The 24,901-nt window shown below is 36.7% G+C and overlaps 1 protein-coding gene and 1 long non-coding RNA gene across 5 annotated transcripts in view; one reads left to right on the top strand and one right to left on the bottom strand.

The window, feature by feature from the left end:
* Nucleotides 1-24,901, top strand: part of atp13a3 (ATPase 13A3) — a 44,390-nt gene that overhangs the window by 8,870 nt on the left and 10,619 nt on the right. For all 4 annotated transcript variants that reach the window (XM_039673358.2, XM_039673359.2, XM_039673360.2 and 1 more), the window contains exons 2-28: nucleotides 872-957; nucleotides 7,871-7,958; nucleotides 8,038-8,211; nucleotides 8,848-9,024; nucleotides 9,144-9,214; nucleotides 9,921-10,004; nucleotides 10,707-10,776; nucleotides 10,909-11,043; nucleotides 12,070-12,142; nucleotides 12,371-12,502; nucleotides 13,449-13,631; nucleotides 14,486-14,643; nucleotides 14,851-15,039; nucleotides 15,740-15,801; nucleotides 15,894-16,044; nucleotides 16,163-16,279; nucleotides 17,155-17,181; nucleotides 17,268-17,421; nucleotides 17,509-17,629; nucleotides 17,751-17,875; nucleotides 19,366-19,538; nucleotides 20,143-20,265; nucleotides 20,359-20,438; nucleotides 21,221-21,263; nucleotides 21,361-21,470; nucleotides 23,396-23,492; nucleotides 23,958-24,030. In XM_039673358.2, coding sequence (XP_039529292.2) covers nucleotides 7,908-7,958; nucleotides 8,038-8,211; nucleotides 8,848-9,024; nucleotides 9,144-9,214; nucleotides 9,921-10,004; nucleotides 10,707-10,776; nucleotides 10,909-11,043; nucleotides 12,070-12,142; nucleotides 12,371-12,502; nucleotides 13,449-13,631; nucleotides 14,486-14,643; nucleotides 14,851-15,039; nucleotides 15,740-15,801; nucleotides 15,894-16,044; nucleotides 16,163-16,279; nucleotides 17,155-17,181; nucleotides 17,268-17,421; nucleotides 17,509-17,629; nucleotides 17,751-17,875; nucleotides 19,366-19,538; nucleotides 20,143-20,265; nucleotides 20,359-20,438; nucleotides 21,221-21,263; nucleotides 21,361-21,470; nucleotides 23,396-23,492; nucleotides 23,958-24,030 — 2,953 coding nt within the window. In that variant the 5' untranslated portion in view covers nucleotides 872-957; nucleotides 7,871-7,907. The remainder of the gene's footprint in view (nucleotides 1-871; nucleotides 958-7,870; nucleotides 7,959-8,037; nucleotides 8,212-8,847; nucleotides 9,025-9,143; nucleotides 9,215-9,920; nucleotides 10,005-10,706; nucleotides 10,777-10,908; nucleotides 11,044-12,069; nucleotides 12,143-12,370; nucleotides 12,503-13,448; nucleotides 13,632-14,485; nucleotides 14,644-14,850; nucleotides 15,040-15,739; nucleotides 15,802-15,893; nucleotides 16,045-16,162; nucleotides 16,280-17,154; nucleotides 17,182-17,267; nucleotides 17,422-17,508; nucleotides 17,630-17,750; nucleotides 17,876-19,365; nucleotides 19,539-20,142; nucleotides 20,266-20,358; nucleotides 20,439-21,220; nucleotides 21,264-21,360; nucleotides 21,471-23,395; nucleotides 23,493-23,957; nucleotides 24,031-24,901) is intronic.
* Nucleotides 14,873-15,898, bottom strand: LOC148970482 (uncharacterized). The gene is made up of 2 exons (XR_016148670.1): nucleotides 15,459-15,898; nucleotides 14,873-15,056 (listed from the first exon to the last, which is right to left on the bottom strand). It is a non-coding gene; the product is annotated as an uncharacterized LOC148970482 (long non-coding RNA).

Genomic DNA, 24,901 nt, shown 5'->3' on the forward strand with positions numbered 1-24,901 from the left:
CGAACCGGTTCTTTGGCTGTCGAAACACAAAGAACTGGTTCACGCGCTGGCACCGGCAACGAACCGGCTCTCAAAATGCTTTGGTGGAAAAGGGGCTAGAGAGTACTGAAGCTGCCAGTGTCTTGATACGACGCTGACATCTTGGAACTTGAGTCTGCGCACTTGCCCTTTTCGGGACCAGACATTCGCAGTCGTGAGCAGAAAGTAAAGCCGCGAAATCAAGGCAGCGCCCTCATTCTCGCTGAATCAAATGCAAGCACACGGCCCGCACTTTCATTAAGTGGCGTCTGTCTGCTTCGCTCTTCTCCAATAATGTCTGCTGATTGCAGAAACTCGTTAAAATAAGGTAAATACAACTACTAACCACATAATCAACATTATTACGTAAAAAAATACGCTTGTGCTTCAGTGACTACCTCGCACAGAGAACCTGTCAATCATGATGTCAGAGCACCGTTTTTATCATCACATAACTAACTAAAAACAAACTTATTTTAAAAACGAACACTTGAAATTACATCAACGGGATAGAAACTACAGTAAATGACACAAACTATCTTTGGAAAAGGGATATGTGAAGTATAATTTAATTGTTTAGTTGGTCTCGCGTTCCATTGAATAACATGGGGAGGCGGGGGTTATGAGCTATACTAGGACCGGCCACAGGGGGGCGATCGAGACGTTTTGGCTTCACTTTTGAGGGCTTGTGCGGCACACTACAAACCTTCCAATAAATTCTTCTCCCCACAACAACTGGTCAAGCTTACCTATTTTATGTATTGGAGAAATCTAATACATTGGCGAGCCACCCAAATCACTGCTCGGCCAAGTACGCCAAAATCTAACAATTTCCTCTTTTGTTTCTTCCCAGGAGTCCACGTCTGCGAGAGTGTACACAAGAGAGGCCTCTTTATAGGTGAAAGGATTGCCCAGGGCCACGGCGCTCAGAATCTGAAGGTAAGGGAATGTGAATGTGCACAAAATCATTTAGCTTTGTTCCTAAATAAAATCATTTATGAAATCATTAAAATCATTTCGCTTTACACACCCGAAGCGACTACAAGACGTGACGCAATCAATCATAAATCACAGGCAATCAGAAGAGTGAGTGGGCGGAGCCTCTCTTGCAAGCGCACTGCACTCGTAACGAAATGGATTAGTACATAATCAAAATCATAAATATTACACGATTCTATTATTATTAAAACTACATACTGGGTGACTGAAACAATATTTGTTTCTTTCCTAATTTATTTTCAAGGTCTGAGGCGAGTGATTCATTGTCGCTTTCAGTTTGGCTTTAAAGATCACACATTATATGCTTTTAACATTAAATAAAGCACTTGGGGTTATTATTGTCATATGTTGCTGTTCCATCCATGAATGGAAACCATTTCTAAAATAGATTAGTTGGATATCACCACTCGCCAGTGCAGCTGGTTGGGACAAAAACTCTGATTATCATTGGAAAGATATATTTTATTGTGTGTTACAGTGTTGCGTCTGGTTTGGACATGGTGTTAGAAAGAATTCACCTTCATTTGATTAATTTTTTGCTACTCTATAGCTACAACAAAAGTGTGTGACCGTAACAAGGAGCTGTCATGGTTCAAAAAAGACAAAAGCGGCCTTGAAGTATTCAGAATGATTGAAGTCTTATGGTGGCTTTAGGTCAGGATAACAGCTGTCAACAGTTTTAAAGGAATAGTTCACTTCAAAATGAAAATTGGCATCATGAACTCACCTTCACTTTATGAATTTATTTCTTCAGGGATATTTTGAAGAATGTCGGTAACCAGACCGTTGGTGGACTCATTGAAGTGAACTATTTCTTTAATTCCTGCTCTGAGTTGTAGAGCTTTTTGACTTAAATTAGAGTAAACCTAGAAATGGGAGTTCACACCTAGAACAATAACTGCAAAGGCAACTTTTAAGGATTGCAGTTTGTTTATTGTAAGCATGCCCTGCACATTTGTTGTTTCATTTTGTCAAGCAAACTCCATTTAAAAGTTGATTTAAAGGAGCTAGTTAATCCTAGATTTTCCTAGGAGCTAGATTTTCTTTCGAGCCGAACCGTGGGCCCATGTCCGTACGGATCAACTGTGATCCGTTCCACCGCTAGTTTTAAACCACTTATGTATATATTTTGCTGAAGTGTTTCAGTAGGAAATATCAGTTTACATTTTCAAACATTCATTCTGCCATTAATTGTAATAATCCAGTGAAATTTTTGTATGCACAAGGAGCCAATGCTCCACACAGAGATCTGATCTCACCATCGTCTACGATTACATCAAGAAACAGAAAAAACTGAAGAAAAAAAAATCTAGAAGAACTTGGGAAACGTCTCCAAGACGCTTTGCTCACTCCATCTCTGCCTCTTGCTGATATTAATTGGTTTTAAAGCTACACTGTGTGATTTTTTTTTTACCCCCATCTAGTGGTGAAAAGGTATATAACAATCCAGTGAATATTAGTTTCTGTTCCTCTCAATTCCGATTTCGTTTTAACTCCTACGGTGGCCAATATAGTCCAAGATTAACATGGCTTCCAGTTGGACCTCGTCCATGAGTGTTAACTCAAACGTAAATGCAAAGGCGAAGCTTGAATTAACGGGTATGTCCCTCTTTGGCTAATGTACTTTCAAGATGGCGACCGACATTAGAAGCCCTTACCCGTATGTATTTCCAATGGCATACTTTATTACTTGAACGAAGTAAATATACATTAATGAGCACATCTTTGAAAGAACTAAGTGTTTTTAGCTAAGAATAAACTAAAAGAGTTACACAAGATGTCTTTTTGCTGTCTTTGGGTTTGTGACTGAAAGATTGTCTGGAAAAGAAGTGTCTGCTAAATAACTGCTTTCATGACACATTGACGTGGGTTGAGTAAATAGGCCTGTCAGGTTTATGATTGCGGTGTTTCCTTGTATTCATCGTACAGTCTGCTCGAGAGGAAGGAAGAAAAAAAGCGCAGCATGTTGGATTCACGATTCGCGTCTAAATTGTAGCTGAGAGCAGAATGTGACCACATCGCAGCTGCTCTAGAATGGTAGGAAGGGCTCGGCCCTGAGTTGGGTTTCCCCTTTCCGTGGTGTGTTGTACGGGTGCGGGGGACTGATAAGATCAGGGAGCAGTGACACCCGTCTGTCTAACACACACTCACACACTTTCCCTGTTTTCTGCCATGCTGCCTCCCTGTTGCCCTTTTGTTGAGGTGACCACACCAGCCATTGCACTAGGTTCCTCCCTGCCGTCCCTTCTAAGCAGGTTCAAAAACCTAGTGAGCTGCCGTCTAAAGGCCCTCATACACTCACAGCAAAGTTTTTTTCAAGAGACACTGATTTTTGCTCATATTTTTGCCCCAATTTGCATTCTAGGCCCTGTTTACAGCTGGTGTTAAAGCTACACTGTGTAACTCTTTTAGTTTATTCTTAGCTAAAAACACTTAGTTCTTTCAAAAATATATGTGCTCATTAATGTATATTTACTTTGTTCGAGTAATAAAGTATTCTCGTGAGTGTATAATATGCCATTGGAAATACATACGGGTAAGGGCTTCTAATGTCGGTCGCCATCTTGAAAGTACATTAGCCAAAGAGGGACATACCCGTTAATTCAAGCTTCGCCTTTCGCGTTTACGTTTGAGTTAACACTCATGGATGAGGTCCAACTGGAAGCCATGTTAATCTTGGACTACATTGGCCACCGTAGGAGTTAAAACGAAATCGGAATTGAGAGGAACAGAAACTAATATTCACTGGATGGTCATATACCTTTTCACCACTAGATGGGGGTAAAAATCACACAGTGTAGCTTTAAGGTGCGTTTCAGGTTGATCGGATAAGAAATTAACGAGGAAGACCTATACCTGTTTACACCAGGTGTTTTAATCGGTCTCTTTTGTCCACTTTCAACCCCTTCTGTCCTGATTTCTTTGAGGGTAGGGTCTATATAATCCAATGGACAAAATAAGCTTGTGCAATTTATGTATGAACACACCTAAAGACAGCAGAAAAACATATGGAGAGCAGCAGAGAGCATATTCGTTGCTCTGACAGCCATCGTACACTGTTAGTGTGTGTTAGAAATCAGGAATGGCGAGAGAACATTGTGATTTTTGATTTTCAAACCATACTTGGGTCTCCAGCCAACAAAGTTTAAATCCTGTCTGGTTGGCGTGGAAAAGGTCGTCTTGTTTTGTGGCTGTTCGAACACATTCGACCACATGCGTTTGACTACCTTTGGTAAAAAATGGACAAGTAAAAAACACATTAGACCCTTTTTACACCACTTCCGGGTCCAAACACTGTTGGACAATCTCTCTCGCTCAATCAGATGCCAAAAGCAAACAACAAACGGTACTAGAGCCTGACCGATAAAGGATTTTGCAGGCCGATACCGATACAAATATTTTTTGGTTTTAAAATCCGATATTCCAATAATACGCAACAAAACATTGACAGATTTCCCTAACATTAGTTATTTGTAGTTATGTATGAGTTTTAACTAAAATAATATGATAATGCATTTTAAAAAGAAATTTGTTTCTTTTATTGTCACAACAGAACAGACTGATGATAATTGCATTAGCTAGCTTTGTGGTTAGCTAGTCTATGATGAGCCATAATTTAGCAGGCCAAGGAGAGATGATGCGTCTCACTGCTATAACTGTCACACGCTATTAAAGAAAAACTTCAGTCACATTGTCAAAAGTTAAAAGGACAGTCAGTCAACTACACTGTAACAACGTAACGTAACTATCACTAGCTATTTCCGCTTCACTCTCGGCCTATTTAACAGCAGCAAAATTGGACATGATAGTCACAAAGTTTGTCAAGCTTATTTGAGTTAAGAGAACTGATGGTGATGTTCTTTTACTTGTTATTCAAGCAATGTATGTATCGCGACCAACTCAACGAGTGTTGCCAACAGGAACGGTGTAGAGTGCCCTCTGGTGGACAAACTATACAACTCCAACACTCATGACATGGTTCAAGTGTGTTTCGTCCATTTTTAGTTTATTTTTGAAATAATCTCATTTATCGGCCATTACAACTGTCGATACCGATACTTTGCAGTCCCTCCAGAAAAACACGATTATGCGATCGCTGAATTCAATGCAAAATAAGCCAAAGTCCGCATATTTATGCGGGGGCCGCATTATGTGGGGAGCGCGCAGCTCTTAAAGGGGCCACACCTTATTTAAACTCGTTATAGTCTGAAATAAAACAAGATGAGAAATTAAATATTCCCAGCACTTTCTATGATGTAGTATGCTTGCTTATCAAAGGAAGTAATAAGAAATGACTCTTTACATCAAGGTAGTGGCCTAGTGAGAACAGGGTGTTGGCGGAATCACTTTTTTTCTCTTTTTCATCAAACCGCAGTTTTTGCAAGTTCCTGCAATTTTTGCAAATTCCCGCAATTTTTGCAAGTTTCTGCAATTTTTGCAAGTTCCCGCAATTTCATCGCATAAAATTGCATAAATATCCCGCATATTCCATCGCATTTTTAAAGAAAACGGGCCGCGTAATCAAGGATTTTTGCCCGCAACAATCACAAAAAAACTCCACGTTTTTCTGGAAGGACTGACTTTGGAAAATGCCTAATATCGGCCGATAATATCGGCCTGCCGATATATCGTCTGGCTCTAAACGGTACTGCAATACACACACATTTTTCATGTAATTCTACCGAAAAATCTCCACTCTGAAATCCTGATGGCCAGTCAGTTTTTAAAGCTTAGCTTAAATGTATGAAACAAGTAGAGACTTGGACACAGAAACAGTATTCCATATGTCATGACAAACAGATAGCAATGTGCAAGTCATGATTACTTGTATACCATTTTTATACGATATATTCTTAGTGTCGCTTTCAATTCGAATTACCACTTCAATTTCTACTATAAAGCAACTCTCCAGTGTGTTAATCTGACTTTTACGGACACATTTGATGGATACATGTTCTTAATTCAATGAAATACTTGGGCATGTTCCTGACAAGCTTTATGGGATTCACCCTTACAAGATAACGTTGAATAACAATAGCATAAATGGTAGGTTACATAATACTTTTATTACATTATCAACTAATTGGCAAGACTTTGTTTGGCTGGTGGTTTGTAATGAGAGCCTCTTGACTGACACCAGTGTTTTTTGTCGATCCCCAACACACGTGCACATGGACGCTGTACATTCCTGTCACTCTTCAAGACAACTGCCATCGCACAGACATGAAATTCAACCATTAATCCTCAATGTTTTTTGTTCAAGCACTGAACTTAACCTGTTCCACAGCTTCACTTCACATAAAAAGTGTTTGCATACAAGGTCAAAAAAGAGCGCCCATTAAGAACCAGTTAAGCCGAAAACTTTAGTGCACAAATAAACATTCCAGTTTGGTGGTTGCTTTTTTTTTTTTGGTTGGATTTTGATTTTTAAGAATAATAGTTTGACCTTTGCTAATGTAAAACATAAGCAGTTTGAAAAGTCAAACTGTAAAAGTTTCTGCTGAAACTTGGATGTCTGAATCATGTTTGTTATTATTTGTTTTAAATCTATAATTGTGTGACATAATTCTCAAATTAAAGGGTTAGTTCACCCCAAAATGAAATTTCTTTCAGTAATTACTCACCCTCATGTTGGTCCAACCCTGTAAGACCTTCGTCATCTTCGGAACACAAATTAAGATATTTTTGATTAAATCAAGAGCTGGATCACTCCTCCATAGGGATCGAAACTCGCCAGCCGAGAAGTTAAAGACTTCGTTAAAATAGTCCGAGTGACTACAGTGGTTCAATCTTAAGTTTATCACGTGATGAGCATTTTCTCCATATAATGGACTTCAATGGGAACCAAACGGTTCAAGGTCCAAATGAGAGTTTCAGTGCAGCTTTCAAAGCTTTAAACGACACCAGACGATGAATAAGGGTCTTATCTACGACCCTTCGAGTCATGACTCGAAAAAAGATTTGTTCATTTTGATAAACGAGTTCGAACAGGAGAGTCACTGACGCTCATCGCAGAACAGAGCAAGGCGAGCATTTGAGCTTATAAAACTTAAACTTTTTTATTTATTTTTTAAATGAGCGATCGTTTCGCTTGATAAGACCCTTATTCATCGTCTGGTGTCGTTTAAAGCCCTTTGAACAGTTTGCACTGAAACTCATTTGAACCTTGAACTGTTTGGTTCCCATTGAAGTCCATTATATGGAGAAAATCCTGGAAAACCTTAATTTCTTTTCGACTGAAGAATGAAAGACATGGACATCTTGGATGACATGGGGGTGAGTAAATTATCAGCAAAAGTTTTTTTTAAACGTGAACTACTCTTTTAATAAAAAATATATTAATTTTTGTTCCGAAGATGAGTGAAAGTCTTACAGGGTTGGAACAACATGAGGGCGAGTAATTACTGACAGAATTTTCATTTTAGGGTGAACTATCCCTTTAAGGGGCAAACATACAAATAAATAACTAAGGTGAGAGAAAATACTTTTAAATATTTAAATGGCATACTCATCTACCATTGGTTGATAAAATTACATTTTGGACCCAGTGCCTATAAATCTCATTCTGTTTAGAGGGACATTTTTAATTGTGTTTGACTAGTTTGACAGCTGTTGTCCGGCTCTCAGACTCTCAGCGTGGTTCTCCGCTGTAGAGCTCAGGATCGTGACTCACAGGAAGTCCTTCTCCGAGTGTTTGTGTTTACGTGTGCACATGATTGTGCGTCATCTCAGGTCAGCTGGTTGTCAATACAAAGCAATGGTATAACAGCTGTTGTTGGGCCTCACACAATCCTTACTGCACTACAACACACACTTAGCGTGTGATCTGATCTCTGCGTGTGTGTGTGTGCAGGAGCGCAGCAGTCATCCAGCCAGGACTGAAGATCAGGATGGAGAAGGAAGACCTGAAGATTGTCAACAGGGATTTGGAGGATGAGATGGTATATATTATTTTTGTTTCTCCTTCCTTTTTATGCTTTTCCCGCTCTTATAAGGCACTTTGATTTTCTTTCTGTGCAGGAGTTGAGCGGGTATCGGCTGTGCCGATGGAAGCTGGTTCTGGTGTGTTTAGGCGGTCTGTGTACAGGCGGTTTTCTTTTCCTGCTGCTCTATTGGATGCCTGAATGGTGTGTGAAGTCCACCTGCACACGGACCGCTGTCAGAGACGCAGACGTCGCCCTCTTACGGAGCACTGTATGTCTTAAACCTCTACAAAACCTTACGTTTATCATGCGTTTTGAATCTGGATTGTATCTGGAAATACTTAGATATTCTAGATTGTATTTATTGTATACAATACATACTATAAATGTTTTTTTATTAATAAGACCGGAATCCCCCTATAGGAATAAACAATAAATAAATAATTATGAATATTAAACTTCGAGACATTTATTGACTTATTAATCTTATTTGATGTTAATTTCAACATTTACTAATGCGTTATTAAACTCAAAAATTGTATTAATGTACAACTTAAACTAACATGAACAAACGATGAACAGTTTTAATTTTATTTAGCTAATGTTAACAAATATTAATAAATACTGTAACAAATCTATTGCTCGTTGTTGGTTAATATATTAATGTTAACAAATAAGACCTTATTGTAAAGTGTTATCTGTGCACGTGCCTTTATGCAGATTAGTAAATATTTCAAATAATTCAACTTGAAGTCTTTAACATAATTATGAATTACTGAATGCTTCAGACATCATGTTCTTCAGTGGTTGATGACACTTAACTCCGAGTCAGCTAAAAGGCTGCCGGTCATAATTCTAATACAATTTGTGTTCGTTGTTTGGCTATAATCTGTTTGTTTGTCCATAGGATGAGTTTAAGCGCTGGTTTCAAGCGAAAATTCGGATAATGTTGGCCCCTGGGAAGAACCCTTATGACAACCTGGCCTCTCAGACCACCTCCCCTCAGGCCAATGACCACGCCCACAACCCTTCTGACTCCGCCCCTGAGAAAATCACCAGGAATCAAGAGGACCAGCATGTGCAGGTATTTTATGCACCAAATCGGTCTTATCCTTCCTACACAAATTCTAGTTTTTACTAACTCAACGCTATAGTTAAGCTTCATTGGTGACTGAATAAGTGTCTTTTCTTTTTGTATTACAGATACGTTATTTTACCCTCCACAGCACTAAGTACTTTTGGAACGACACCATACACAACTTTGAAGTATTGAAGTAAGGAAGCATGTCTGATTATAGCTCCTGAATCTTATATGGGAAGTTCAGCCAAAAATGAAAATTGTTCAAAACCCATAAGACTTTCATTCATCATCTGAAACACAAATTATGCTTTTTTTTTTTAAATTAAATCTGTGGAATGTCTATTATTCAGATGCTTCAATGCGGTTATAAAGAGATCGTAATAGAAATCCATAAGGTTCGAGTGTTAATCTAAAGCTGCTTTTCCAACATTGATCAGCAAGCAATGTTTGCAGAATTCAAATTTGATAACAGAAGCTCAAGGACATTCGCTTGACTTGCGAGAACCAATGAGGTTTCATTCTCGTGTTACGCAGCACGTTTAAGCTTCCGCAAGAACCAATGAGATTTGTTCCTGCATGTACGTACGTTTGAGCTTCTGTTTGTTTCAGACGCTGATCAATGTTTATATGTGAAATTAAATCTGTTCATCATATAAAACGATCAAGTCTCTTCAGAAGACTTCACTTGGACTAAACTGGAAGACTAGACTTTCATTGGAAGGAGAGAAATCTCTTAGATTTCATTAAAAATATCTTTTGGATTTTGCGAGGATGAACGAACGACGGAATGACATGAGACTGAATAATAATTTGTGCGAACTATCCCTTTAAGATTGGTGAAAATGTTCCTCTAAATCTCCGATACTGTTTTTTTTTAAACTATCGTCTCTGTTCTGCAGAGGCCTGGAGGATCTGAGCTTGACCTGCTCATCCGTTCACTCAAAGCACAGTGCCGGGATCAACAAAAACCAGCAGGAGTACAGGTGAAACCTTTGGATGAATTTGACATTTTTGCAGGTAAAGGCTCAGTAAAATGGTTGTCCTGTCAAGATCACCAATGTTAAGTTGGCCAACATAGATGAGGTTGTGGCGAAATTACCAAACTAATTGGGATGGACTTGGAAGCATCATTTTTCATGGATGGAAACATTATGAACAAATCACAATATGCTTAAAAATCCACTATTTAGTCTAATATTTTGGTAAAACTTCACAATAAGGTCTCATTTGTTAACATTAGTTAATGCAACTAATAATAGATGAACTAATAATGATCAATATATTGGTTACACTTGTCCTTGTTACAGTGTAAAACCGTAACAACTTGTACTTTAGGGTTAGGAGTTGGGTTTGGTTTCAGGTTAGTTGCTTGTAATTATTTATGCATAATATGTACATGTAACATTTAACAAGGACACTGTAAAATAAAGTGTTGATTACAGCATTTATTAACATTTAATGTGCAGTGCATTAACTAATCTGAACAATTATTAGTAAATTCTGAGATTATTGTAAAGTGTTACCAATATTTCTATAATATTTTCAAATATATTATTTCCACACATAAAAAGATCATGTCGCTAATAATGAAATGTTTTGTGGCGAGGCCATCTTAATTATTGAGCCCTGAACTGGATTGCACTGACTGTACAAATCTCACTTAGTCCTTTTCTTCTCTATTTTAGGAGATTTTTTTTCGGACTAAATGAAATAGACGTGAAAGTGCCTTCTCTTTTCAAGCTGCTAATTAAGGAGGTACGAGTGACATGTGAAACTGACCCAGGCCGGAGAATGGCATGAGTCATGACACAGCACTGCTGACTCTGCTGTTGAGAATATGTCTTCCCTTGAAATAAGTGAACTGAAACTTCTCCATCTCTTTTGCAGGTCCTCAATCCTTTCTACATCTTCCAGCTCTTCAGTGTTATCCTGTGGTGTACCGATGAATATTATTACTACGCTATGGCCATAGTCGTCATGTCCTTCATATCAATAGCTACCTCTCTCTACACTATTAAAAAGGTAAGCAGGCTTGTAAAATGGTTTATATATAAATATTTATTGGGATCATTGATAGACTCTGACCAATAATAAGTGAGTGATTATTTTCAAGTTCTGGTCATTAACTCAAAAAATCTAATGGATTATTAGAATTAGAATTTTATGCTATACAAAATAATTATATATATATATATATATATGTATATATATATATATATGTGTGTGTGTATATATATATATATATATATATATATATATATATATATATATATATATATATATATATATATATATATGTACTTGCTGTTTTCTATTTAGTGTTTTCAAATAAATAATTATATATGTATATTAAATTGTCATGTAATGTTATTTTATTAAAGACAAAAATGCCTGAAAAAAAAATATATATATATATTTTATTAAAGACAAAAATGCCTGAAAAATATATATATATATTTTATTAAAGACAAAAATGCCTGAAAAAAAAAAGTTTTGGCCTGTATAAGTCTAGAATTTTAATATTTAATACATTTAATATTTTGTATAATATAATTATTGTACTCTAGTCTATACATACAATAAATGTTGTACTATACTACTTTAAATGTAATATTATTGAATATTTAAATGCTTACACCCCTAAAAATATGTAATAAACTATTAATTTAAATATTTCATTTTCATTAAAGGCAAAAATTCCCCAATAAACAAACAAAAATTTGTCATTTTACAAACCTTTTACATTTTAAGGTTTGTTTTTGTAGAATAACAAGCACTGACAAATCATGCATATTAAAACTATAGACATTTATTGTAATGTAACATTAATGTAACAATTTGAATAGATCAGTATGAATTTGGATTTTAGAGAAATGAAGCTTAGCTCTTAGTCATAGGGCGTATCCAAGGTTGGAGTTGATGCTAATTTTCTGATTGCTAAACTGAGATATGCTAACAGTATTTTATATGCCTGTTAGATTTACTGTGCTGCCTAGACACGCAAATGTTTATTTGTTCTTCACAGGAACATTTTCTTTTGTTTTTCAGCAATATGTAATGCTACACGACATGGTGGCAACACACAGTACTGTTCGAGTTACGGTCTGCAGGGGCGAAAACGGTACGGCTCAGATCGTCTGAAAAAGCATTTTTTCACTCTAAGTATATTTGTAATGACGTACACTGCCGCAGGCCTGGGTTACCTGCTTCAGGGAGTCTGATGTAGTGGCCAAAGTCACGATGACTCGGCACTCTGCCTATTAAGTCATCTGCTGAGACAGACTGGTTTTATTTTACGGCTCACCCTTCCCCATCCTCCCTCTCTTTGGCTTCTGTGTTTGCTGTACAGAAACGGAGGAAGCCCTGTCCACAGACTTGGTCCCGGGTGATGTCATCGTTATCCCCAGCAACGGGATCATCATGCCCTGTGACGCAGTGCTCATCTGTGGAACCTGCATTGTTAATGAGAGCATGCTCACAGGTGATTGGCTGCATCCAAATGTGATGTCATAACAACCGAGCCCACTAGAGTGGGGCAAAAAAGCTTATATTATAGCCTATATATTATAACGTTTTATTAGTTAATATATTTGCTGTTGTATTTATTATTCTGTTATTGCAAGTTAACACATTTACAACGGTTCATTGTTAGTTCAGAATAGCTAAGATCCATTAAATAATATTAACAGATTCATCTTAAAATTTGCTAGTAATTGTTGAAATGACATTAACTAAGATGAATTAATGCTTTAGAAGTATTTTTAATGTTAACCAAAATGGGTGTCTAACATTATTGAAGTTTTGTTAAAATTAATACATTTTTGAATTAATAATAATGTTATTGTGATTAAGTTAAACTTTTACTGGAAATTATTAACATTTATTGTTTTACTTTAGTTGTCTTTTTTGAATTTTGTTTGTATTTTATGTGATAATAAAAATCTTGAGCATCATGCTAATTAACTTAAAATAGTGTTAGAGATTTTATTTTATCTCCGCTTTATTAATATTGGCTAATATTATCATTTGTAACAGTTATTTCTTAATTGGTCATACTGTTTTTATTTGTGAGTAAAATAAAGTATGGGTAAAAAACTATTTTACAGTGTCGTTGTTGCATGTACTTACCATAGTAATAACTGTACGTTATGCGTAAATACATGAAACTAACCCTAAACCTATAATAAGTACATGTTGTTAATTAATTAGGGCTGTCAAACGATTAATCGCATCCAAAATAAAAGTTTGTTTTTACATAAAATATGTGGGTGCACTGTGTATAATTATTTTTATATATAGATATAGATACACACATGCTTGTATATATTTAAGAAATATTTTCATGTATATAGATTTATATATCATTTATATTATATATAAATATAAAAATTTTATATAAAAATGTTTATTTCCTTGTTCTCTCTCAGGTGAGAGTGTTCCGGTCACCAAGACGGACCTTCCGAACCCTCGGCAGGACAAGAAGGGTGCGGATGGTGACACGATCTACAGCACGGAGGAACACAAGAGACATACACTCTTCTGTGGCACGAATGTCATTCAGACCCGCTACTACACGGGAGAAATGGTTAAAGCTGTGGTAGTGCGAACAGGTTAGAAGCCAGAATTACTGCAATGTTTTGTGGGATATATCTGATGCTGCCTTAAAGGAGTAGTTCACTTTTTAAAAAACTTTTGCTGATAATTTACTCACCCCCATGTCATCCAAGATGTCCACATCTTTCTTTCTTCAGTCGAAAAGAAATTAAGGTTTTTGATGAAAACATTCCAGGATTTTCTCCATATAATGGACTTAATTGGGAACCAAACGGTTCAAGGTCCAAATGAGAGTCTTAAGTGCGGCTTCAAAGGACTTTAAACGACACCAGACGATGAATAAGGGTCTTATCTAATAAAAAAGTTTACGTTTTATAAGCACAAATGCTCGCCTTGCTCTGTTCTGTGATGCGCGTTCGTGACTCTCCTGTTCATCAAAACGAATCAAATGACTCGAATAAAGATTCGTTCATTTTGATGAACGAGTTGGAACAGGAGAGTCACGAACGCGAGTATTTGTGCTTATAAAACTTAAACTTTAATATATTTTTTTTTAAATGAGCGATCATTTCGCTAAATAAGACCCTTATTCATCGTCTGGTGTCGTTTAAAGCCCTTTGAAGCTGCACTGAAACATTCATTCGGATTTTGAACCGTTTGGTTCCCATTGAAGTCCATTATATGGAGAAAATCCTGGAATGTTTTCATCAAAAACCTTAATTTCTTTTCGACTGAAGAAAGAAAGACATGGACATCTTGGATGACATGGGGGTGAGTAAATTATCAGCAAAAGTTTTTTTTTTTAAAGTGAACTACTCCTTTAAATTTGGTCCCTTTGTAGACTGCATAATTGTCCTGCCTATCTGATGCTTAAAATGTAGTTTCTTGATGTTTTCTCTTTCTTTTCTAGGTTTCAGCACTGCTAAAGGGCAACTCATCCGGTCTATCCTGTACCCCAAACCCACAGACTTTAAGCTGTACCGGGACGCCTACCTGTTCCTCCTGTGCCTGGTGGCTGTTGCCAGCATCGTCTTTGTCTATTCTTTAGTCATGAAAATCATAAATCAGGTTTTTATCAATCTTTACTGTCTTAAAAGGAGCAGCATCACATTGTTGTGATGTCAGTTCCTTTTAGTTGTAGGATATATAACAGAATTTGTATAAAGCTTTGAGCAGAATTGTGATGTAAATCAAAATGTGAGCTGTTGGATGAATTAATCTAGTAAATAAAGTGTGGAAAAAGCGCATCTACCAATTATGATGTGTACTCTGCAGGAACCAGTAAAGCAAATCATAGTCAAGTCTCTGGACATTATTACCATCACGGTGCCGCCTGCGCTGCCGGCAGCCATGACAGCGGGTATCGTCTACGCTCAGCGGCGTCTCAAGAAAGTGGGGATCTTCTCCATCAGCCCTCAAAGAATTAACATCTGTGGGCAGCTGAACCTGGTGTGCTTTGACAAGGTAAATGTGGAGTAGTCCTGAAATAGTCGTAAGTGAAATAAGTCATATATTCTGCATGATTTTTAAAAACAACTCTTCTTTAACACACTCATTGCCATTTAATTGGTTAATTCAAGTAAATTGGGGTGACATTTTGCTTAATAATAAACTTTTAATTCGCAGTTTGTTTTTTACAATACATGCCGTTTCTAAGCAGCTTTACAGAAACTGCTTGTTCCTGATCTGTTATCAGGTGACTGTCAACATTATGTCCCTATTTTAAAAAAAATGTACTAAGTATGTACTATGTACTACTAGTAATGTACTAATGTACTAGTTCTAAAATAAACACATATTAGCTAACTGCATGATTTGTATTATTTAGTTGTGTTTATTTAATTTAGAGTAGTTCACTTTAAAAAAAATTATAATTTACTCACCCCCGTGTCATCCAAGATGTCCACGTCTTTTTTTCTTCAGTCGAAAAGAAATAAAAGTTTTTGATGAAAACATTCCAGGATTTTCTCCATATAATGGACTTCAATGGGAACCAAACAGTTCAAGGTCTAAATGAGAGTTTCAGTGCAGCTTTAAACAATACCTAAAATGATATCAATACAACAATGATAATATAATTATTAAGAAGAAATTATTTTTATACTACAAAAAAATTAATCCTTTTTAGACATTTTAAATATTGTATTATTCTGTATAATTTCAGACGGGCACCCTCACAGAAGATGGTCTGGACATGTGGGGAATTCAAAGAACAGAAGATGGCAGGTAGGATAAACTAGATAAACATTCTCAATTGTTTTTTGTAATTAACATAGAGGAAATTGTCTGTTTTTGACCGAATAATCTCTCTTCCCTAGATTCCACCATTCAGAAGAAAAGGCAGATGATAAAAGTTTAGTAACAACCAAGTTTGTCTCCTGCATGGCCACCTGTCACTCCCTCACTAAGATTGAGGGTCAGCTCTCTGGAGATCCACTCGACCTCAAGATGTTCGAGGCCACAGGCTGGGTCAGTGTCTGCTGTGACAGGAGAACAGATTGTTATATCCTCATTCAACTTTTGGAACAAGTTGTACTTGTTTTTTTAAACATTTTTTTGGGTGTCACTCTTAATCTATGGTCTTCAGATCTTGGTGGAAGCCACAGAGGAGGAGACGGCTCAACACGACCGCATTGAACTCACTTACGTAAAACCGCCAAATCAGCTTCTGCCGCCACCAGTAATATCACCTGAACAAGACATGGTGAGCTTTTAAAAATCTGCAAAGTCTTCAGTGTCACATGATCCTTCAGAAATCATTATCATTAATATTATTAATGTTGAGAATAATTGTGAAACTTTTATTCAAAAGAATAGCATTTATTTGAAATGGACATCTTTTTTGACATCATAAATGACTTAACGGTTACTTTTGATCAATTTTCTAAAGGTATATTTTTGGGTGTTTTTGCCTTAAAGGGACAGTTCACTTTGAAATTAATTTTTGGTATGTTGTAGCTTACCTCAAGGGCATCCAGGGTGTCTTTGTTTCCACAGTAGTTTCAATTTAGATAGTTTTAGGTCAAACCGTTCTTGTCTATCAGTCATATAGTGGAGGTCTATGGTCACCACCTCAAAGAGCATGCACAGAGGAGTCCAAATTAAACATGATTTAATGACTCGTAAATGTAAGGACACATTGATGGCCTAAGACACGAAACGAGCGGTTTGTGTGAGAAAACGAACAGTATTTATATAGTTTTTACCTCTTGTAACCACAAGTGATCTGAGGGCACGGGCACTTCGGTCTGCGCAATGTTTTTTAAGCATTCAATTAAGTATACATGCTTATTGATTTATTAAAATATAAACAAACCATTAGAATGGAACAGAAAACGGAATTTGTAAATTAAAACGGCTCTGACACTTTTGATCAATTTAATGTATCCTTGTTGAATAAAAATATTAATAAAAAATCTTACTGACCTGAAGTTTTTGAATGATAATGTACATATTCTGCCCATTAATGTTTTATGCATGTTTGATGAGCATTTCTCTGCTTGTTATGGTCTTAAGTATTTGTTTAAATATATCAGCGTATTCACAACATTGTTCTGATCTCTTGTGGTTTCCTTTCAGGAACTGTCAGAACTCTATGAGCTCTCGGTATGTACCAAGGCTATTATTAATTGTATGATTTTCATTATGAACGTATATTGGTGTGTACATGCTTTCTGTCGTGTCTCGTGCAGGCGTCCTATATGATCGGTATTGTGCGGCAGTTCTCCTTCTCCTCCGCCCTGCAAAGAATGAGCGTGGTCGTCCGTCAGATTGGAGAGAGACGCATGGATGCGTATCTGAAAGGAGCTCCGGAGGTTGTGGCAAGCCTCTGTAAGAAAGAGTCAGGTGAGTGGAAGATCTGCCCATTATTATCTCCTTTTTTCTGAATTTCAAATCAACATTGGATTTTCTTTTTCTAACGACGCACCACAGTACCAGAGGATTTTGCAGAGGTTCTGGAGGACTACACCAAAGAGGGTTTCCGGGTCATCGCGCTGGCACACAGACGACTAGAATCCAAACTTACATTTCACAAAGTGCAGAACATTAACAGGTAAAGTTTAAACTTTATTAAACACTTTATTAAGGTATATTTGCAGTGTTATGCTGTGACTTTTATCATGTAGCACCACTATGCGTTTAATGCCAAGTTGTATTTGGTTTGTCTTCTACAGGGATCAAATTGAGAAAAATATGGATTTTCTGGGTTTGATTATCATGCAGAACAAGCTGAAAACGGAAACTCCAGGGGTTCTGGAAGATCTACGACGTGCCAACATACGCACCGTTATGGTCACAGGTAAACCAGGCTTTTTCATGGCTTGCAATTGTGTAATTTCAGAAAAACTGGGAGTTTAATACAGTTCCTGAATATTCATTTCAAAAGGTCATTTTAAAAAAAAAATTTTTTATTATATTAATATTATTTATTATTATATTTATACATTTTTCTATACATTTTATAGAATACCGTTCAAAAGTTCGGGCTCAGTGAGATTTTTGAAAAGTCTCTTATGTTAGTCATGGCTGAATTTATTTGATTAAAAAATACAGTGAAAGCAGTGATATTATAAAATATTACATTTTAAAATAATTTTTTACATTTTTAAAATGTCTTTTTTTTTTTTCCTGTGATGGCAAAGCTGAATTTTTGGGATCATTATTTCAGTATTCTGTGACGCATATCTTCTTATCAATTTTGAAAACAGTTGTGCTGCCTAATATTTTGTGGAAACAGTCATTTTTTTTATGTTTTATTCAGGATTCTTAGCATTTATAGGGGTATTTCATGTTTCTAACTTTAGTTAGTATGTAATGTTGCTGTTTGAGCATAAACAACGTTATCATTATAAGTTACAATGCTCAAAGTTCAAAGCAAAGGAAGATATTTGCTTTTAAAGAAAAGGACTACAACAAACGGAAACTGAAACCCCGCCCTCTGCAGCAGCTCATTTGCATTTAAAGGGCCAGGCACTAAACAGTGCGTTTTTGCAAACCCTTAAAAAGTGACAACTTTAACATGCTATGTAAAAATATATGTGGGTATTTTGTGCTAAAACTTCAAACACACTCTGGGGACATCAGAGATTTATTTTACATCTTGCGAAAATGTCATTTTACCACCCCTTTAAATTATACATCTTCTGTAACATTTATAAATGTCTTTATTGTCACTTTGTCACAATTTCTTTCAGAATAAAAGTATTAATTCCTTAAAAAAAAAAAAAAATCTTACTGACACTAAACTTTTGAAAGGTAATATGCATGTGTTACCCATGAAGCTAGATATAATAATTGTTTTGTCGCAGTTGCTTGGGACAGGATATTCTGGTTCAGTTACTTACAGCTTACCTTATTTGTGTTAGTTTACTTGATTAGCTTATCAAGAGTGGAACATGCCCATGTTGTTTGAAGACGGTAGGGCGTTAAGAATGACCAGCCGTGGGCAGACAGACAAGAGTCTGGGAGCTTTGAAGCTTAATTCATTAGGTATTCCTGGAATCTGGTCTAATAAGCTTCTCAGCTCTCCAGATTACCAGCCAAGCGCTCCAAAGTTCAGATGAGTCTGAATACAGCATTGTGAACGACATAAGCAGATTGAGTTTGTAAAATGACCCACGCTTACAATCATGAGGAACACTGGGCCATTGCCAGATATCAGCCATCATCACTGTTCACTAACAAAAAGTACCATTATACCAGTATAATGGATGCATACCCAGGTCCAAAAGAATGGGGTTTAAAAAGGACACTGCTTTTATTTTCTTCATCTTTTCCTCTCTTGTGCAGGTGACAACATGCTGACGGCCATCTCTGTGGCACGAGACTGCGGCATGATTCAGCCGCAAGACCGAGTCATTATTGCCGACGCTCTACCCCCTAAAGACGGCCAGGCTGCCAAGATCAACTGGCACTACGCCGACAAACCCGGCAAACCCTCGAACAAGCCCACCAAACTAGAGGTCAGTGTGCCACCTACTGGCCAGAACCTGTCACTGCAGTCACAGGAATGGTACATGTGAAGCTCTATCAAAAGCTTGTTTTTGCATGTTGACCGTTACCACAGGAAATTATTTCAGCATTAAATCACTTTTACAGTAGGACACTTACAATTAAAGTACTCAAGGCCATAGAATATACATATAAAAAAACCTTTGGGGAAGTGAAGTCTGCATGAAACAGAGTCTTTTCTTTTCTGTTGTGATGTATAAGCGAGTGAAATGACTTCTTGAACGAGAAAATGTGGGGTGAGACTTAATTTTGTCCGTTGGTAATTGATTGGATGGTTGTGGTTTGCTATTGCTGTGATGTCATGTGACTGACAGGTTGTCCCATCCTCAGAGAGGGAATACTGCAAGAGGGAGGGGAAGTTTTTTTAATGAAACATTTTGAGGCCACACAAGTTTAAAAGTAATAATTATTTGTGGAAATAATGCAGTATTCCATAAAAAACAAACAAAAAACAAACAAGAATGGTCCGGTCTGATTTAATGGTGATTTTTAAAACCCCAAAATTGTATCGCTTTAGCTTCAGCATCTCTCTGTACTTGTGTTCTCTGATAACAGGAGATGGAAATTATAATGGAAGATGGGCATTCTGAGACGAAACCACAGGAACAGTATCACTTTGCCATGAGCGGAAAATCTTTCGCTGTAATTATTGAGCATTTCCAGGACCTGCTACAGAAGGTTGGCTGAAAGCAAATTTAATTTCAATATTATTATAATATAATATATGATATTGTAATATTATATGTGATAACTATGTTGGTGTCGTTGTAGCTGGTGCTTCATGGAACAGTATTTGCAAGGATGGCGCCTGACCAGAAGACTCAGCTTGTTGAAACTTTGGAAAGTGTAGAGTGAGTATTACACACACACACACACACACACCAGGATGGCTCATTATCTATTCATATCTAATTTGCACAAATCCCCACCCTCATGTGTTAAGTGTGTAATTCGTCCCGAACCTTTTGTGCGACCAACCTAAATGCAGGGTTGCGATGGTCATGAAAAACAGATTTTCTAATGGTGATTCTCATGCTTTGAAATGAAAAAAACATTTAAAAAGTCATGAAAATATCTATAATGAACATACACTACTGTTATAATGTTTGAGGGTTTGTAAGATTTTATTTTATACAAATATATATGTGTGTGTGTATATATATATATATATATATATACATACTTACACATATATATATATATATATATATATATATAAATAAACTTTGCTATATATATATATATATATATATATATATATATATATTAATAAGCAGTAATTAGAAGTTTAATAGTGAGAATTGGACCCTAATATAAAGTGTGACCAAACTTACTAACCACAAATTTTGAAAGGTATTTGTGTGTTTGTTTCTTTTTCTTTAATTGGCTAAATAATTAAAGTTACAGTTTTGCCTGGCAGTGGATAAAATTGGAAATAAAATACACATAGACTTGAATGAGGGGCCTGAGCCATAACTTGAGACTATATCATCAAGATTAGTCTGATATTTGACTTGACAACACCGTAACATTGTGACAATGAGTTTTGCCGCCCTGTCAAGTACCGCCCACTTTCTCAACGAGAAAAAGTAAAAATCTTGCTAAATCAATTTTTTTCTGCTCTCTGCTGCAGCTATTTTGTAGGAATGTGTGGAGATGGAGCGAACGACTGTGGGGTGAGAGACTTTTGAATGGAGTGTCTTTCTTTTACACCTGTCACGTGTTCTGAAAGCGTCACGTGTAGCTGCTGACGTCTGTCTGTCTCTTACCCAGGCACTGAAGAGAGCTCATGCTGGGATCTCCCTGTCAGAACTGGAGGCTTCAGTGGCGTCTCCCTTCACCTCCACAACTCCCAGCATCACCTGCGTCCCCAATCTGATCAGGTCACCTAACTGCACCACAGCACGGCTCTGTTTTAACGCTGTCCTGTAATGAGAAATCATAACTTTCAGTATCTTTTGAAACAGTTCATTGTTCTACAACACAGAAATTTGGCTTCTGACCTCAGAAACCCAAAAATGCATGACTTTTCACATTTACACATCGATGATAACTTTGATTAGAGCCCGACTGATAAAGGATTTTGAAGGCCGATACCGATACAAATATTTGGGGGTTTTAAAATCCGATATATCGGCCGATATTTTTTTTTTTTTTTTTATTAAATACTGTTGGATTTCACACACGTGTAAAAGAAAAGCTAACTTTTCTGCACAAGATGCGTTTGATACTTTTTCTCTGTCACTCCTCGCAAGTCTAACTTACATTTTACAATGCAGGGACTGTAACTAGAGATATGCTAGTTATAAATACAGTAATCATTACTTTATTTTGGCAGAAAAAGTTCATTGTGGTTTCCAAGCTCATTAATGTTAACGTTAGCGGTCTTCCACTGATGATAGTGGCATTAGCTAGCTTTGTGGTTAGCTAGTCTATGATGAGCCATAATTTAGCAATAGATAACGTCATACTGCAAATTGTAAAACGTACATTTTCAATATAACAGGCCAAGGAGAAATGATTGAAGCATGTTTCGTCCGTTTTTATTTTATTCTTTAAATATTAATTTATCGACCATTACAACTGCCGATACCGATATTTTGGAAAATGCCTAAAATCGGCCGATAATATCGGTCTGGCTCTAGTGTTGAGTTTGGGTCTTAGTGAGAACTTGAAGTGCTTATAAAGACAAAAAATAAGGGCTTTCTGAAACTAAAATAGCCATACTTATACAGTTGTGTTGTAAAATGTTATTTTCCCTGGATTCTTTATTATTGCAATGGTAATATTACAATACATTTTTTTGGCTAAATTGTGCTGACCCTACAAACAAGCACAGCAAACCTAGAGCTTTCTTTAGTCGTTTTTAATCCCAATCGCAATTTTCAATTTCTATTTTTTATTTTATTTATTTTTTTCCGCTAAATTCATAAGGAAGATGGAGAACAGGCTTAGGAAAACACAGCCTGTTTAATTCTAATAGCTAGAAAAAGACTATATATAAAATGACTCTTTTGGGTTTGATTTTAACTTTTTAATAAGTTTGTCTTAAAGGTGATGTTAGTGATTTCTGAGAAACACTGTTGATATTTGAAAGCGACATCCAAACAAACACACCCCTATCTGAATGAAACACCCTCTCCCTACATTGCTCCGCCCCAAAAATAAGAAACACCGGCAACGGCTAGCTGGCGCCTCAGAGTCAGCTCGTGCAAATAAGGCATACAGCATATCTTGGTTTTCTGAAACAGCAAAAAAAAACAAAGCTACTCACATATATTGAGCAGAAATAAAGTAACCTGAGAGGCTCTCTTTTGTTTCTCCAGCGCTGGAAAGCTTTTCTAATATTAACGCGAGCCGTAGGTAGCTCTTGCCTGCTAAATAACCCTTCTTTTTCCAATAATATTTCCTCTTCGGTAATAATATCTCAGCCATCCCTCTCTCTACAGTCTTTTTGCAAATGCCCTTCTTGCTTACTCTTTTCTCCCCCATTATGTGTGGATACGCCCCCTACTTCTGATTGGCTTAAAGAGTGTTTTGTGGTCAGTGCGTTGGTCCAATCCACTTTGTTTTTCTCCTATTTACACAACCAGTACACTTATTTTTCAGCAACACACAGACCAGAAATCTATCAAATGTTTACAAAACTGTTTGTTTGTTTGGTTGATTTCGATTTCCAACAGCATTTCTCAGAAATCATTTCATGAACCACAGTGAGTTGATGAGGGTGCCTGTTTTGGCCTTCAACATTGTAGACCGTTTTACCCAATGTCTTGTTTGCAAAGTCTCACTTGTTGTTTCTCCACAGGGAGGGACGAGCGGCTCTCATCACCTCCTTCTGTGTGTTTAAGTTCATGGCTCTATACAGTATTATTCAGTGCCTCAGTGTCGCCCTTCTCTACTCCGTAAGTTCCCCTATCATGAGTTCAACCACTACAATTGACGGATCTGTAGTTAATATACATTTTTGACTGCATCCGAAATCGCATACTTCCCTACTATATAGTACTCGAGTAGGCAAATATACCCGGATGATATACTACTTCCGGCGAGATTTTATCCCATGAGGCCACAGGAGAGGATTTATGAATGGCAGTGAAGTGACGCTACTGATGCTGGTTGGTCACATGACAGTGACAACATGGCGAACGTAGTACGTCCAGATTACAGTCATACTATAGAACATACTTTTTTAGAGGTTCTGAAGTAAATACTTGTTAAAATTAGTACCTACTCAAGAGAATATGCGATTTCGGACGCAGCCTTTTACTTGGGTTTCTGTGCTTGAAGACAGATTGTGAGTAACCAAAGAACATTAGTTCTCGCTGAGATTGCTTATACGACCCTGATCCATTAATAATGCGTTTCAGATTGGCAGTAACCTGGGCGACTTCCAGTTTCTCTTCATCGACATAGCCATCATTCTTCTTATTGTCTTCACCAGTGAGTATCATCTTGATCTTAGCATTGCCTGTTGTATTAGCCTGTTCTATCTTTTTAGTTTTTATGAAAAAAAAATATTTATTCTTTGAAATAAACAAGAAGCATTTTGTGATGTGAAAAATTATTTGTAAAAAAATTAAAGAAATTATTCTTGAAAAGATTTTTGAAAAATGTATTTGAGTAAAGTGACTAATAGGGCTGGGTAATAAATATCGATTTTTAGATATTAATCGATTCTCATTTTTACGAACCGATATCGATTCTTAAATCTCAAGAATCGATTAGTCATCCTGTTTCATTTGAATGAATGGATCATTGTATCGCGGCCTACGCGCATCCAAAAAATCGCAATAATGTTTGTCCTTTGTTACTATTGATATGAAACAAAGTCTCAATTTTCAAATTACGTCCATTTTTTTTAGAAATTCAAAAATATAAATAACGTTTTGGCGCTGTGGCGTGAGATCGCTGTGGCGCAGCTCAAGAGAAGCAGCAGCGCTGATCTCTCTTCCGGGTTAATAATACCAGTCACAGCGCCAAATAAACATGAACGAGCATCTGAAAGTGTGTTAAAAGATAGAGTACAACTTATCGAAATCCGTATCATGTCACATTGATTCGCTCAATCAGCGTTTCAACCGTGGAAAGACGTCAGTTAAACCGCTTGTAATCAATGTCATGTATCGTCATTACCTCAGAAAAACCACATAAACTCGTTAGTCAGCTAGAAAAAAATAACTCCAGAGAGGAGCATTTTGCTAAATATATACACTATATTACATATGCATTATAAGCTTAATGTTCTTCAATATTGAATGCATATTTGAATAAATCTGGCAGCCACCATTTAAATGTTTATATTTCATATAAT

The sequence above is a fragment of the Pimephales promelas genome, chromosome 21, assembly GCF_988280905.1.
Source record: "Pimephales promelas chromosome 21, fPimPro1.hap1.1, whole genome shotgun sequence".
Taxonomy (NCBI): domain Eukaryota; kingdom Metazoa; phylum Chordata; class Actinopteri; order Cypriniformes; family Leuciscidae; genus Pimephales; species Pimephales promelas.